The 16701-nt window shown below is 35.6% G+C and overlaps 1 protein-coding gene across 1 annotated transcript in view; it reads left to right on the forward strand.

The window, feature by feature from the left end:
- The first annotated feature begins 3248 nt into the window (after nucleotides 1-3248).
- Nucleotides 3249-16701, forward strand: part of LOC143701965 (serine hydroxymethyltransferase, mitochondrial-like) — a 46899-nt gene continuing 33446 nt past the window's right edge. The window contains exon 1 of the mRNA XM_077195629.1: nucleotides 3249-3397. Within this exon, the coding sequence (XP_077051744.1) occupies nucleotides 3365-3397 (33 nt within the window). The 5' untranslated portion in view covers nucleotides 3249-3364. The remainder of the gene's footprint in view (nucleotides 3398-16701) is intronic.

The following is a 16701-nucleotide window of genomic DNA, read 5'->3' on the forward strand; positions in this document are numbered from 1 at the left end:
CCGTATCTCAGATGAAGCGGACGTGTTTTCCGTTGATTTTTTCGATCTAAGTTTTCTTTGTATATAGAAAGAACAACCCTAATCCGTTCAGCTCTTAATACTGATTTATTGCTTTCGTCCGTTTTTGTCTGTGGACTGTTAGACGAACAGGGAACGTCTTGTTTTCCTACCGATCCTCCTTATGTATTTCAGAAGGAGTTCTTCCTCAGTACTTTTGTCTTGTTTTTCAGCACAAATATCTAAAGATTCCTTAAAGTCCCCCTGTGGTGAAAATCTAGCATTTAATGTTGTTTATGCGAAGGTAAAAACTTTTAAATATGTAATTTTGTTTATCAAAGACGATTTTAAGGAATCAAATTATTGACTACAGGGGGACTTTAAATACTCGTGAAGCAAAAGGATTTCAGATATTAATACTTGTTTATTGAACAAAGTTTGTGCTTAAAACACGAACAAATATCTGTCAATGGGGTCAGAGTTGAATAAGTTTCTTTTTCTGACCCCATTGACAGATATTTGTTCTTATTGACTCATATTTGGATATTTACGGGTCTAGCACTGAAGGGTAATAGGCACCTATTGGATCTGTTAGAGTTCCTAGTATTATTATTTATTCTGCTCTTGAGTCTATGGAAGCCCATAGATCCGCTTTCGGGAAAGTTATGAAATTTGGCACATAGATAGAGAACAGTCAGAATATAAACCACAGCAATTTTTGATTCTATAACTCAATCCCTCTAGCGCCACCAACTGTCCAATGTTTCACTTATGTTTATCCTAATAATTGTTGAACCTTAAGGGCTAGAAACAAAACAAAAAATTTCTCTGATATCTTAGCTCAAGACAATTCAATTGCATCATATGCGGCATTTCAACCATTTAACCATTTTTTATGAACACTAAAAAACCATTACTCTTTGTTGAACTCCTCCTAAGCCTCGAAACCGTTCTGGAATAACATTCAAACAAATTCGACGAAGAGCACACCAAAATGAACGCGAGGCTATATCTCCGCAATGCTTTAGCCCATTCTGACTAAACTTGGTGTGTGTTATGACAACCATGACCCGAGGATACCTGCAAGGTTTTGGCGCAGTGCCACCTAGTGGTCAGGAGAAAATGGAAAAAGTACTCTTTTTGTTTAGACCTTCTGATCGCTTCGGCCGATTGCAGTGAATCTGGTTTTTAAAATCCCACACTTTTTCGAACTGATTACTTGTCTGATTTTCACCAAAATTTAATCGTATCATCTTCAGACCATGCCGGCAAAAGGTTACGGATTTCGCGTCGATCGACGGAACCGTTTTTGTATACCGCATCAACAAATGTGATGGAATGATGCCGGAATGATTGAAGCTGTATCTCTGCAATGCTTTTCCATATTGACACCAAACTTTGAATGTGTCATTGTCACCTCACTCTGACCACAACACATCAATTTAGTCACAGCGCCACCTATTGGTCAAAAGAGATAAACCATTAAATCAATGACTTATGCTTGGCCCCTTAATGGCTGCTTGCAAGCTATTTTTTTCCCTTGTTTAAATATTTGTTCTGGAAAACAAGAAAAAAGTACTGATGAACAACATCATTTTTTGCAGTGAAGAAGTCAAAAACCAGCTACTTTTCATTGGTTTCAAATAACAAACCTGTTGCGATCTGCAGTTTTCGATCAGGGTTTTACAAATGCAACTGAAGAACTGATTGGATGATGATGAAAATATTGAGTCTTGAGAAATATTGATTCCTGATGTCAGTCAAGAAGATGGACGGTGATGACAGATCATGAAGACAAACTTTTATTTTCTTTAGAATGATGAATCGTTCACAGGACTTGTGTCACAGGACTTCAAGAGGCCTTCCTGATGTTGTCTAGAATGAATTTGAGGTATAAATTACAACATTTTGATGTTAAATGACAGATGCAAAACCTTTAAGATGAAGTTTTAGCTTCATGATCAGATCATCAACAAAAGCTCCAAAGCTTCTGGGTTAACCAGACCAAGAGTTTATGTTTTAGTGCGAAACCAGGTTTAATGTTTAAAACATTGAGCAAAAACACTCTCTATGTGTAAGAAGATGATAAATAAATCCAAATGAATGTATTTAACAGAATGTTATTCACCCCAATATGAATTACCTTTATGTATTATGAAATTAAAGACATAGCATATCTATTTACTCTGAATAAAGCTTGAAGAGACGCAAAGACAAAATGCAAAATGCTGACACAGATAGAATGATATTGTTTTTTATCCCATTTGATTATCCTTTACTTTCCGTCTTGTTTTTGAAGTAAAGCAGCGAAAGCGTAGCCGTAGCTCTTTATTTTTGGACAACCGATTCATCTACGAACGAGAAGCTGAAGAGGAACTCGAGCTCCTGCAGTTCTGTGAATAAAGTATTGCTTGATCATGTGTATAGTATACATGTGTGTAAATAATGTATCACAAATAAATAATGAAATCCAATCCACCAGACCTGCCGTTATTCACAAACACTGAATGAAATGATCCATTATGCTGCTTAAGAAAAGATTCAAGACAAAGAAGAACCTCATGCTCTGAGTTATGATACTTTGTTTGTAAGGTCATTTTACTATTTGAATTTTAGTGTAACAAGTGCAATTTCTTTACATGATCAGTTTGTTTTCTTAGGGTCATCATGGGACACTTGAGCTCTGATCACGGACATTGCAAAAGCAGGAACATCAAAAAAGGGCTCTATTATTGCTGACTGTTAATTATTTAGGAGACAGTAAGTATATAATATAATATTTAGTGCTGTCAAATTGATTAATCACATCCAACATAAAAGTTTTTGTTGATATAATATATGTATATAATATAATAAACAAAAACTTTTGTTAGATACTATAATCGCAATTAATCGATTTGACAGCAATAAATAAAATACATTATGTATAAGCATTATACATTGCATTACAATTTCAGTCAGTTTCAGCAGCAAATATTGTATAATTATACTATAAATGCAGCTTTTATGAAGCCAGATTAATTGAAAGACTACATGGAAAACTCTCGGCTTGGTGAAGTAAATAAAATAAATAAAAACAGCTCATGTAGATGTTGTATTCAGCTGTAAGTCATATACAATACATCTGTGTTAGAAGAACTGTGCAGAAATACAGTTAGCTGTAGTTTTTCTGAATAGCATGTTGTTCTTTTATTTATGACGTCAACTTGTAGTCTACCATAGCAAAACTCCCCACTGCGCAAGTCAGAACTACATTTCCCATGAGCCCTCGCGCGGATCGTCAATAAGCTTCTGTCATTTAGGCGACGGACGAAAAGCGTGCGAACGCAAAAACCTGCTGGAACCGGAGAAGTTGAGTCGCTTTACCATGTTAACATTGACTTTAAGACAACTAATCAAGGTGAGTTTAAACATACACGCGCATTCTAGCGCGCATTAACGCGAGGAGCTGCTGGTCAGGGCGCGTGATGTGTTTAAACAGGCGTTATGATCGCTCCTGTTTGCATCAATATAGCAGAGGATATTAATCAATATGCATGCACAAGCGAACATGCATTAGAAACGTTATGTCGCGATGCTGATTTCACATCCACCTCTTTAAAACTGTGTTATTGAAGCGCTCGAGCGCGTGCGGGTCAGACGTGTCATGATGTGATGTTTGAAATCATTTTAAACAATTGCATTTGTGAATTGTCACTAACTTCTGTAGACTTACACATAGAAGTCGAGTTAGTGAGTTTAGAGAGGTGATTATACAGGATGGACTGTGTTAACTAGTCCTCCCATACTAGTTAGATGATGCAACCACACATGTTGTGTTTCAACATGAAGCCTCTTTCACTCTTTCACATGCAGATGAAGGACTGTACATGCACTTAACTTTCATGCTTTAGTCTTCTGCTCCTAAAATGTGTTGAATTTTTCTGTGCAGTTTGTTAAAGTGCAAGAGATCAGATCGGAACTCATCAGACTTTCATATTGAAACCTGTTTCTGCAACTTAAGAAGAAAATCATGCTTTGGAAAATCTTATTTATGACATCTTTAAGATAAAAAGGCGAAGTTATTACATTCTAAGTCGTAATTATGAGACAAACAGTTGAAATTCTAAAAGATAATATTTCGAAATTATGACTTTCATTTTTATGTCATAATTGATTTGTCAATTTCAAACTAGAATGTCATAATTTTGACTTTAATGATTATGACTTCATCTCATAAATAATATAAATGACTCATAATTTTGACGTTTTTCAACAATTTCAACTTTTCTTCATTATTTCGACACTAAATGTCTTAAATGACTTGGTATATGATCATTTTTAATGTCATAATTTCAACTTTTGTCATAATTTTGACTTCATCTAATAATTGACTTATTATGTGATCGTTTTGACTTTTTGTCATAATTTTGACTTTATTTAATAACTTTTCATCTCATAAATAACAGTCATAATTTCGACTTTTGTCATAATTTTGACTTCTCATAATTGACTGTCATAGGTTTCAACTTTTTGTCATAATTTTGACTTTTCATCTCATAATTATGTGTTAGTATATGGTAATTATTTGCAGAAGCATGTTTTCTAGACAAATATGCCTCCATGTGTTTGTTCTGTGACCCAACAGTGACCCGATCAAACTGAGTCAGCTGACGGAGAGATGAAACCAGCTCTTTTTATTCTTCATAGTTTAATCCGTGAAATGACTTCTGCCAGTTATGAATCAGGCGTTCATGTTTTATTAGACTAAACGTTAGATTATCTGTCGTTCACGTGCTTCATGCTTCTCTTGTTATGGGAATGAGCTTCTGAATATGAAAACAAATGTGTCTTGTGTTTGTCAGTGATCTGATCAAACTAACTTCATTAAGCTGGAGCATGAGGGCTTTAGTTAGTTAGTTAATCTGCATTTGCTTCAGAAACTCTTTCTCAAGCCTTCCTAATGTTTGTTTCAGTGAAATCTGAAGTGTTTTATATTGATTGTTCAAGAATGTTGCACTGCAGAAATCGTTTTCGTAATCTTGTTCTTTCTATAAAAAAAGTCTTGAGGTTTATGCTTAAAACAGGGGGAAAGCACAAAAAAATTAAAAAAGCAATAGAATGATAAAAAAAAAATCTAAATATATATAAACGTATATTATAAACAGAAGCGAGTAATATAAACTGCACTCATATTTGAACATTTGCAGCGTTTGAGCTCGAGTGTGTGTCAGACAGCTTTCATAGACAACGGGGAACATCTTCATTTTTAAGTTTGGTTTCAAGCTGTTCACATACTGGCAATAAAAAAGTGATTAATGCATGAAAACAGGCTGATAGCGTGAACTTTCGTCTTATCAGTCATATTGCATAAGCAGCTTTAATCCAACGACTCAATAATTAACCAGTCGCTGTTTTGCATTAAACGCCAAAGCTCATGTTCTGAACAGCCAATCAGACGAGAGGATTTTGTCCACACCTCACACTTCTTGTGGTTTCATCTGTAGTTCTTTAGTAATACCTGTGACTAGTTTAGATCCGCAGAATTCAATAGAAACAGAAAGAACTGCGGTTTTACTGAGTTACTGTAGTCTCAGACCTCGAGGACTTTCATTCAAACATCTGTCAGACGGTGTAAAGTCATGTGACCCGTTCAGCGTCGTCTGTGACTTCTGTGTTAGATGTGTTTGTGATCATACTAATGTTGGAATGATGGATTGTAATATTTGTGTAGTATTCAAAGACTAGCAATCATAGTATGGAGGGTTCGAGTCACTGCTTTAACTCTTGGGCTTCAGATTCGGCTGTTCCCTTGATTCCCACAGAATTCATGCGTTGATTAAAATGTGCCTTGAATGGAATTTAAGTTGCTTTGGATAAAAGCTTATGGAGGACCAAACCTGCAGAAATAAATAAATAAAAATTCATTAAAAAAATGTATCTGTAATTTATTCCTTTATTATTTTCTGTATTTATTTTGAAATGCATTTTTATTCTTTTGAATTATTTTTTCTTTCATTTTTATTTATTTAATTAATTATACATTTTTATTTTATTATATTTCTCCCCCACATATATTTACTTTATTATAAATGTATTTATATTTTTGTTTATTTTCCTATAGTTACATTTATTTTACTATCTATTTATATATTTATTTTTTAATTTCTGCTGGTTTGGTTCATCAATATACAACTGCTAAATGCATAAATATTAAAATGTAAAAACAATTTCTTTTTTACATTTATTACAACAAAATTTGACTTATTTTAGCATCATTGAGATACTATAGTTTATATTCATATTTTGAATTCGTTTTTATTTTATATTTTTCTTCTTGATTTTAATATTAGTAATTTGTACTGTGTATTTTTTTCCATTTGTAGTAGGTTTAGAATAGCTTTTATTCAAAAAAATTAGAAATGTTGCCTTTTTTAAAGATTGGTTTTAATCTTTTGGTTGTTTGTTTTAATCGTTGGTTTGTGAATCGCACTGCACGGATGTTGTGTATTTTGTGTTCAGGCTTTAATTTCACTTTATGATTCTGTACAGTATTTCAGGAGCCGTTCCAGTATATTTCAACAAACTACTTCTTGATTCCCAGTCTGTCGTTACGTTATGAAAGAGATGATTTGAGTGATCAGTAGGCTATATGTCTGAATTAATAGAAGCTCATTTACATACAGATTGTCGCCTATATTCAGGCATGTTTAATAATTGATTAGTATATATTTTTAATGGTTTCATCCCTATTTTTAGCCACTAAAGTCCTGATTTTGACTTTTTTAGGGGTTTACTGGCAAGTGATTCGCTAATCTCGATGCATATTAATTTGCTTTCTCACACACTGGCTGTCTAAAGTGTGGAATAATGCATTTATTTGATCAAAATTACAGTACAAATTGTGAAATATTATTATAATGTAAAACAGCTGTTTTCTATGTGAATATATAGTAAAGTGTAATTTATTCCTGTGATCAAAGCTGAATTTATTTAATTAAAAATACAGTAAAAATCACAAAATATTATTATAATGTAAATCAGCTGTTTTCTATGTGAATATATAGTAAAGTGTAATTTATTCCTGTGATCAAAGCTGAATATTCAGCATCATTACTCCACACTTCAGTGTCACATGATAATAATCATGAATGTTTCTTGAGCAGCAAATCATCATATTATAGTGATTTCTGAAGGATCATGTGACACTGAAGACTGGAGTAATGATGCTGAAAATTCAGCTTTGATCACAGGAATAAATTACACTTTACTATATATTCACATAGAAAACAGATGATTTACATTATAATAATATTTCACATTTTTTACTGTATTTTTGATCAAATAAACACAGACTTGGTGAGCAGAAGAGACTCTTTCAGATACATTTTAAAAGTCTAAATTATTCTTTTGACATGCGATGTTAAAAGCTTCCCGCTGGATCAGGAGGTTTCCCGCTCTTTCACCTCAGATGTGTCCCATCATGCACCACTGAACTCTCGTGTTCCCGCGACCGACTCCATCTCCCTGGATTAGCGCGCTAATGTCGCAGGCCTCTCCGGGAAATTGTCTTTCCACACTCTTGATTGTTCGGTGTCAGTCCCTTTGGCCCGGCTCTCGCTCACATACTCTCTCTCACACACACACACACACACTCTCTCTCTCCCTCCACGGCCGTGTCATTCTCCGCACCAATTTGTCGCGGCGCTCGGCCATTAGTCGCTGGCAGCGGGTGTCATCCTGAGCGATCTTCTCCTGACACGTCGAACTCGAGTCTCCGTCACACACACACACACACACGTCTCGCGCTGATTGTGTTCTGGCGCCGCGTGATGGACAGCACTCATCTGTAAAATTGACTCTTTGCTCAGAAGAGAAAGGAAATGGCAAAAATAATAAGCAAAATGAAATGTTTTCTGTCTTTTTTTCTGAACTGCAAGAAAAATGACAACACACTACATCCATCAATGTTAGTTCAGGTGTGTGTGAGTGAGTGAGAGAGTGAGAGAGAGATTGTGTGTGTGTGTGTGTGTGTGTGTGTGTGTGTGTGTGTGTGTGTGTGTGAGAGAGAGAGAGAGAGGGACAGAGAGAGAGAGAAGAGATTGTGTGTGTGTGTGTGTGTGTGTGTGTGAGAGAGAAGAGAGAGAGAGAGAGAGAGAGAGAGAGTGTGTGTGTGTGAGAGAGAAGAGAGAGAGAGAGAGAGTGTGTGTGTGTGTGTGTGTGTGTGTGTGTGAGAGAGAAGAGAGAGAGAGAGAGAGTGTGTGTGTGTGTGTGTGTGTGTGTGTGTGTGTGTGTGTGTGTGTGTGAGAGAGAAGAGAGAGAGAGTGTGTGTGTGTGTGATCTGTAATTTTTTCTATGGCTCCCAAAATAGTTCAGATCTGGCCCTTGTTCCTTTTATCTCTCGTTTCATCCTTTTTCTATCTCAGTTTGTTATAATAATCAGTCTTCATGGCTGATAAAGTGCTGAGTATCTTATTTTATTGATTTAGTTTTTTCTCCCCGTTTGATATATTTATATATATTACTAAATTAAAAAGATAAGTTTTGCCTTTTTTAAAGATTGATTTAATAATTTATTTTAGTTCAGTTAACATTTATTTTATACTTGGAAACATTATTTATGGTTTTAGTTCTAGTTAACGATGATGACCCTGGAACGGGAATTACCCTGAGAAATGTTTTATATATACACTCACCTAAAGGATTATTAGGAACACCTGTTCAATTTCTCATTAATGCAATTATCTAATCAACCAATCACATGGCAGTTGCTTCAATGCATTTAGGGGTGTGGTCCTGCTCAAGACAATCTCCTGAACTCCAAACTGAATGTCAGAATGGGAAAGAAAGGTGATTTAAGCAATTTTGAGCGTGGCATGGTTGTTGGTGCCAGACGGGCCGGTCTGAGTATTTCACAATCTGCTCAGTTACTGGGATTTTCACGCACAACCATTTGGGTTTACAAAGAATGGTGTGAAAAGGGAAAAACATCCAGTATGCGGCAGTCCTGTGGGCGAAAATGCCTTGTTGATGCTAGAGGTCAGAGGAGAATGGGCCGACTGATTCAAGCTGATAGAAGAGCAACTTTGACTGAAATAACCACTCGTTACAACCGAGGTATGCAGCAAAGCATTTGTGAAGCCACAACACGCACAACCTTGAGGCGGATGGGCTACAACAGCAGAAGAATCCACCGGGTACCACTCATCTCCACTACAAATAGGAAAAAGAGCTCACCAAAATTGGACAGTTGAAGACTGGAAAAATGTTGCCTGGTCTGATGAGTCTCGATTTCTGTTGAGACATTCAGATGGTAGAGTCAGAATTTGGCGTAAACAGAATGAGAACATGGATCCATCATGCCTGGTTACCACTGTGCAGGCTGGTGGTGGTGGTGTAATGGTGTGGGGGATGTTTTCTTGGCACTCTTTAGGCCCCTTAGTGCCGATTGGGCATCGATTAAATGCCACGGCCTACCTGAGCATTGTTTCTGACCATGTCCATCCCTTTATGGCCACCATGTACCCATCCTCTGATGGCTACTTCCAGCAGGATAATGCACCATGTCACAAAGCTTGAATCATTTCAAATTGGTTTCTTGAACATGACAATGAGTTCACTGTACTAAAATGGCCCCCACAGTCACCAGATCTCAACCCAATAGAGCATCTTTGGGACGTGGTGAATCGGGAGCTTCGTGCCCTGGATGTGCATCCCACAAATCTCCATCAACTGCAAGATGCTATCCTATCAATATGGGCCAACATTTCTAAAGAATGCTTTCAGCACCTTGTTGTATCAATGCCACGTAGAATTAAGGCAGTTCTGAAGGCGAAAGGGGGTCAAACACAGTATTAGTATGGTGTTCCTAATAACCCTTTACGTGAGTGTGTGTGTGTGTGTATATATATATATATATATATATATATATATATATATATATATATATATATATATATATATATATATATATATATAAAACACTCATGAAAACTGTATAATTATTGTACAGTTATTACTGAACATGTTGGTTAAATAATGTTAGATGCCAGGATTTCATGTCAACTCAAACAACTTTTCTTTTTTTTTTCTTTTTTACGTAAAGGATTCTGCTTTAATGCTTAAACATTCATTTTGTAGAAAAGTACAAACGTTTGGGGTCAGGAAGATTTTGTAATGTTTCTGAAAGGGTCTATGCTCACCAAAGCTGCATTTATTTGATCAAAAACACAGTAAAAATTTTGAAATATTATTATAATTTAAAATATCTGTTTTCTATGTGAATACATTTTAAAATCTAATTTATTCCTGTGATCAAAGCTGAATTTTCAGTTAGTTATCACTTTTGTTATTATTGTCTGTTATGACTATTGTTCATGTTATGAATGTCATTGACCTCTTCAGTATCTACAGTGACACACACTCACACACATACATACACACACACACACATGCAAACACTCACACACATGCACACACTCACACACATACATACACACACACATGCAAACACTCACACTCGCATACACACACACACACATATACTCTCGCATATACACACACACTCTTGCACACACACATACACACTCGCACCAGCCAATGTTTTAACATTTGTTTTAACAAACATTTTTAAATGTTTAAATGTAACAGACAGAAGCGGCACGACTTCTGTCAGCGCAATCACCTCGAGGTCGTCTCTGGATACACACACACACTTGCACTCACACACACCGCACACTCACACGTACACACACACTCACACATGTCTCTGTTTCCCTGCAGCGGCGACAGCAAAGGATGCGGCCCATCAGTGTGTAGTGTGCCGTGTGTGTGTGTGTGTATATGCGAGAGTGAGAGTGAGAGTGTGTGTGTATATATGCGAGAGTATGTGTGTGTGTGTATGCGAGTGTGTGCGTGTGTGTGCGTGTGTGTGCGTGTGTGTGTGAGTATGTGTGTGTGTATGTGTGTGTGTGTGTGTGTCAGTGTGTGTGTCCAGAGACGGATACGGTCCATCAGTGTGTGTGTGTGTGTGTGTGTGTGTGTGTGTGTGTGTGTTTGTGTCCAGAGACGGATGAGGTCCATCAGTATGTAGTGACCCATGTGTGAGAGTACAAGTGTGTGTGTATGCATGAGTCCAGAGACGGATGCGGCCCATCGGTGTGTGTGTGTATCCAGAGACGACCTCGAGGTGATCGCGCTGACAGTAGTCGTGTCGCTTCTGTCCGTTACATTTAAACATTTACATTTATGCATTTGACTGATGCTTTTATTAAAAATGACGTTGAAGTTGAAAGTGATCAGTTCATGCGTTCACTGGGAGTTTCAGACACTCTGAGTGTGTGTGTGTGTTCAGAGGAAACTGAGTCTGACACAACAGCATCTAGTTCTGCATTTTTGCAATAAGACATTCACTACATATTTCAATACTGCATGTTAAATATTAAAATCTACATACTACATATTTAAATATGTATGTTCAATCAGAGGGGCTGATGGGAACAGCTGAACCATCTCAAAACCAACAAAAGATTGATATTAACTTATTTAACTGTTTAATGTTCTTATTTGTTTACGGATTTAATTAATTATTTGCTTATTCATTCACTTATTTATTTGTTTAATTATATACTTATTTATAAGTCATTTACTTATTTACAAATTTTCTAAATTAGTTATATAGTTCCTTATTTATTTGCTAGTTTATTTAATTACGTGCTTATTAATTTATTCAAATAATTGCTTAATATTTAGGTATTTATTTACTTACTAAATTGCTTATTTAATTATGCACTTATTAGTTATTTACTTATTCAATTATTTGATTAATTACACTATATATTTACTTAAGTTGTTTTAAATTATGAACTTATTTATTTATTAATGATTTACTTATATTAACACTTTGGGGACATTTAATTTTATATTTAACAATACTATTACAACATTTTCCTGTTATCTCTGTAAAGCTTCTTTGAAACAATCTGTATTGTAAAAAAGCGCTTTATAAATAAAGTTGACTTGACTTAGAACAATCCACATGCATTCATGTTTATAAGCTATAATAAATAAGTGAATAAACAAGTAAGTAAATAAATAAATATTTAAATAAGTGAATAAATAAATGAGCAAATAAACTAAACAAGGTAATTAATATTTTAAAATTAAGTTCTCGGAAACTCTGAACGACAGGAAAAACAATCATTATCAACTAATTATTAATTTAATGATTTAAGTAAGTAAACATAAAAACGGGTAAATAATTAAGTAAATGAATTGAAGCTTCATGTCCGTCAGAAGGAGAGGTGTGTGTGTGTGTGTGTTCAGAGGAAATTGAGTCTAAAAATATAACAGCATGTAGTTCTGCACATTTACAATAACAAGACATATTTCAATTAAAATCAGTATGTTAAGTCAGAAGGGCTGATCGGAAACACACAAACATTAAAAGCAGCAGAAGTTTGAACTTTATCTTCAGGAGAGCTCGTGTTTGTGATGAAGAATGTTCGAGCCGCTGTAACGCTCCGTCTCCTAAACCGGTCTCAGCCGTCGCTGAGATAATAGTTTTTTAATAACAGTTTTAAAGTGCAGCGATTCTTCAGATCCTGCTGTGACGAGGCGAGGGCCTTTATTTGCTTTATTAGTGTTAATTATGAAGCTTTTGGTTCATGAGTCCAGCATCAGCAATAATGTACCCTAAATAATGAATAAAGTCCAGATGATTCTGAGGTGAATGTGGGAGGAGCTACGAAGAGAATAGATTGGACGCGTCTAGTGATCCACCGATATGAATATTTTGGCCGATAATGATAACCGATAATTCTTTATATTTGAAAAAAACAATAACCAATATATAGCCTGAGAAAAATATAAATCCAAATTTTTGTTATTTTTTTATAGAGCCTGATTACAAAAGCAAAAGTCTCACCATTACAATCCATGTCCCAAACACACAATTATAATGTTCTCATTATAATTTTATGGAGCCGATATGACAGACTTGCACTGCATATGTTACACTTCACTGTATTTTCTTTTTTTTTTAAGTGATTCTAATCATATTTCAAGCAATTCAAAACCATCAGCTGATGGAAATAATGCATTATTTTTCAGCTTTAATATATCGGCCAAAATTTCTTATCAGGCTGAGAACAATAACATTAAAAATGAACATTTATTGGCCGATACCGATATGGTGGCTGATATATCCTGCATCCCTGGACATGTCAATAGCGTTAGTTTGTGGAAAGAAAGTCCAGAATTGTAGAGTAATATAATACAACTAAGCATTTATTTAATCTTGGTTTGATATTTCGGTGGCTGTGATGTCACATTGGCAAATATATTTGCATGTGCCCACCTCCAGAGCGAGATATTGACCAATAGTTATACATCATAACACCATAGGCCCCGCCCACTGGCGTTTAGTCTCTTAATGGCTGACATTTTCCTTCACTGGATATGAACGTCGCGTCAGAAGCAAACAGAAGACATTATAATGACTGATGCTGTCTACACTGATACAGTATACAGATGTGTGTTCAGATTATAATGACTGACGCTGATACACTGATACAGTATACAGATGTGTGTTCAGATTATAATCACTGACGCTGATACACTGATACAGTATACAGATGTGTGTTCAGATTATAATGACTGATGCTGTCTACACTGATACAGTATACAGATGTGTGTTCAGATTATAATCACTGACGCTGATACACTGATACAGTATACAGATGTGTGTTCAGATTATAATGACTGACGCTGATACACTGATACAGTATACAGATGTGTGTTCAGATTATAATGACTGATGCTGATACACTGATACAGTATACAGATGTGTGTTCAGATTATAATGACTGACGCTGATACACTGATACAGTATACAGATGTGTGTTCAGATTATAATGACTGACGCTGATACACTGATACAGTATACATATGTGTGTTCAGATTATAATGACTGACGCTGATACACTGATAATACAGTATACAGATGTGTGTTCAGATTATAATGACTGACGCTGATACACTGATACAGTATACATATGTGTGTTCAGATTATAATGACTGACGCTGATACACTGATACAGTATACAGATGTGTGTTCAGATTATAATGACTGACACTGATACAGTATACAGATGTGTGTTCAGATTATAATGGCTGATGCTGATACACTGATACAGTATACAGATGTGTGTTCAGATTATAATGACTGACGCTGATACACTGATACAGTATACATATGTGTGTTCAGATTATAATGACTGACGCTGATACACTGATACAGTATACAGATGTGTGTTCAGATTATAATGACTGATGCTGTCTACACTGATACAGTATACAGATGTGTGTTCAGATTATAATGACTGACGCTGATACACTGATACAGTATACAGATGTGTGTTCAGATTATAATGACTGATGCTGTCTACACTGATACAGTATACAGATGTGTGTTCAGATTATAATGACTGACGCTGATACACTGATACAGTATACAGATGTGTGTTCAGATTATAATGACTGATGCTGATACACTGATACAGTATACAGATGTGTGTTCAGATTATAATGACTGACGCTGATACACTGATACAGTATACAGATGTGTGTTCAGATTATAATGACTGATGCTGATACACTGATAATACAGTATACAGATGTGTGTTCAGATTATAATGACTGACGCTGATACACTGATACAGTATACAGATGTGTGTTCAGATTATAATGACTGATGCTGTCTACACTGATACAGTATACAGATGTGTGTTCAGATTATAATGACTGACGCTGATACACTGATACAGTATACAGATGTGTGTTCAGATTATAATGACTGACGCTGATACACTGATACAGTATACAGATGTGTGTTCAGATTATAATGACTGATGCTGATACACTGATACAGTATACAGATGTGTGTTCAGATTATAATGACTGAAGCTGATACACTGATACAGTATACAGATGTGTGTTCAGATTATAATGACTGATGCTGATACACTGATAATACAGTATACAGATGTGTGTTCAGATTATAATGACTGACACTGTCTACACTGTTACAGTATACAGATGTGTGTTCAGATTATAATGACTGATGCTGTCTACACTGATACAGTATACAGATGTGTGTTCAGATTATAATGACTGACGCTGATACACTGATACAGTATACAGATGTGTGTTCACATTATAATGACTGACGCTGATACACTGATACAGTATACAGATGTGTGTTCAGATTATAATGACTGACGCTGATACACTGATACAGTATACAGATGTGTGTTCAGATTATAATGACTGATGCTGTCTACACTGATACAGTATACAGATGTGTGTTCAGATTATAATGACTGACGCTGATACACTGATACAGTATACAGATGTGTGTTCAGATTATAATGACTGACGCTGATACACTGATACAGTATACAGATGTGTGTTCAGATTATAATGACTGACACTGATACACTGATACTGTATACAGATGTGTGTTCAGATTATAATGACTGACGCTGATACACTGATACAGTATACAGATGTGTGTTCAGATTATAATGACTGACACTGATACACTGATACTGTATACAGATGTGTGTTCAGATTATAATGACTGACGCTGATACACTGATACAGTATACAGATGTGTGTTCAGATTATAATGACTGACGCTGATACACTGATACAGTATACAGATGTGTGTTCAGATTATAATGACTGACACTGATACACTGATACTGTATACAGATGTGTGTTCAGATTATAATGACTGACGCTGATACACTGATACAGTATACAGATGTGTGTTCAGATTATAATGACTGACGCTGATACACTGATACAGTATACAGATGTGTGTTCAGATTATAATGACTGACACTGATGCAGTATACAGATGTGTGTTCAGATTATAATGATTGACGCTGATACACTGATACAGTATACAGATGTGTGTTCAGATTATAATGACTGACGCTGATACACTGATACAGTATACAGATGTGTGTTCAGATTATAATGACTGACACTGATGCAGTATACAGATGTGTGTTCAGATTATAATGACTGACGCTGATACACTGATACAGTATACAGATGTGTGTTCAGATTATAATGACTGACACTGATGCAGTATACAGATGTGTGTTCAGATTATAATGATTGACGCTGATACACTGATACAGTATACAGATGTGTGTTCAGATTATAATGACTGACGCTGATACACTGATACAGTATACAGATGTGTGTTCAGATTATAATGACTGACACTGATGCAGTATACAGATGTGTGTTCAGATTATAATGATTGACGCTGATACACTGATACAGTATACAGATGTGTGTTCAGATTATAATGACTGACGCTGATACACTGATACAGTATACAGATGTGTGTTCAGATTATAATGACTGACGCTGATACACTGATACAGTATACAGATGTGTGTTCAGATTATAATGACTGACACTGATGCAGTATACAGATGTGTGTTCAGATTATAATGATTGACGCTGATACACTGATACAGTATACAGATGTGTGTTCAGATTATAATGACTGACACTGATGCAGTATACAGATGTGTGTTCAGATTATAATGACTGACGCTGATACACTGATACAGTATACAGATGTGTGTTCAGATTATAATGACTGACACTGATGCAGTATACAGATGTGTGTTCAGATTATAA

The sequence above is a fragment of the Siphateles boraxobius genome, unplaced genomic scaffold, assembly GCF_051911475.1.
Source record: "Siphateles boraxobius isolate OS27281-9 unplaced genomic scaffold, OSU_SipBor_1 331, whole genome shotgun sequence".
Classification (NCBI taxonomy): Eukaryota; Metazoa; Chordata; class Actinopteri; order Cypriniformes; family Leuciscidae; genus Siphateles; species Siphateles boraxobius.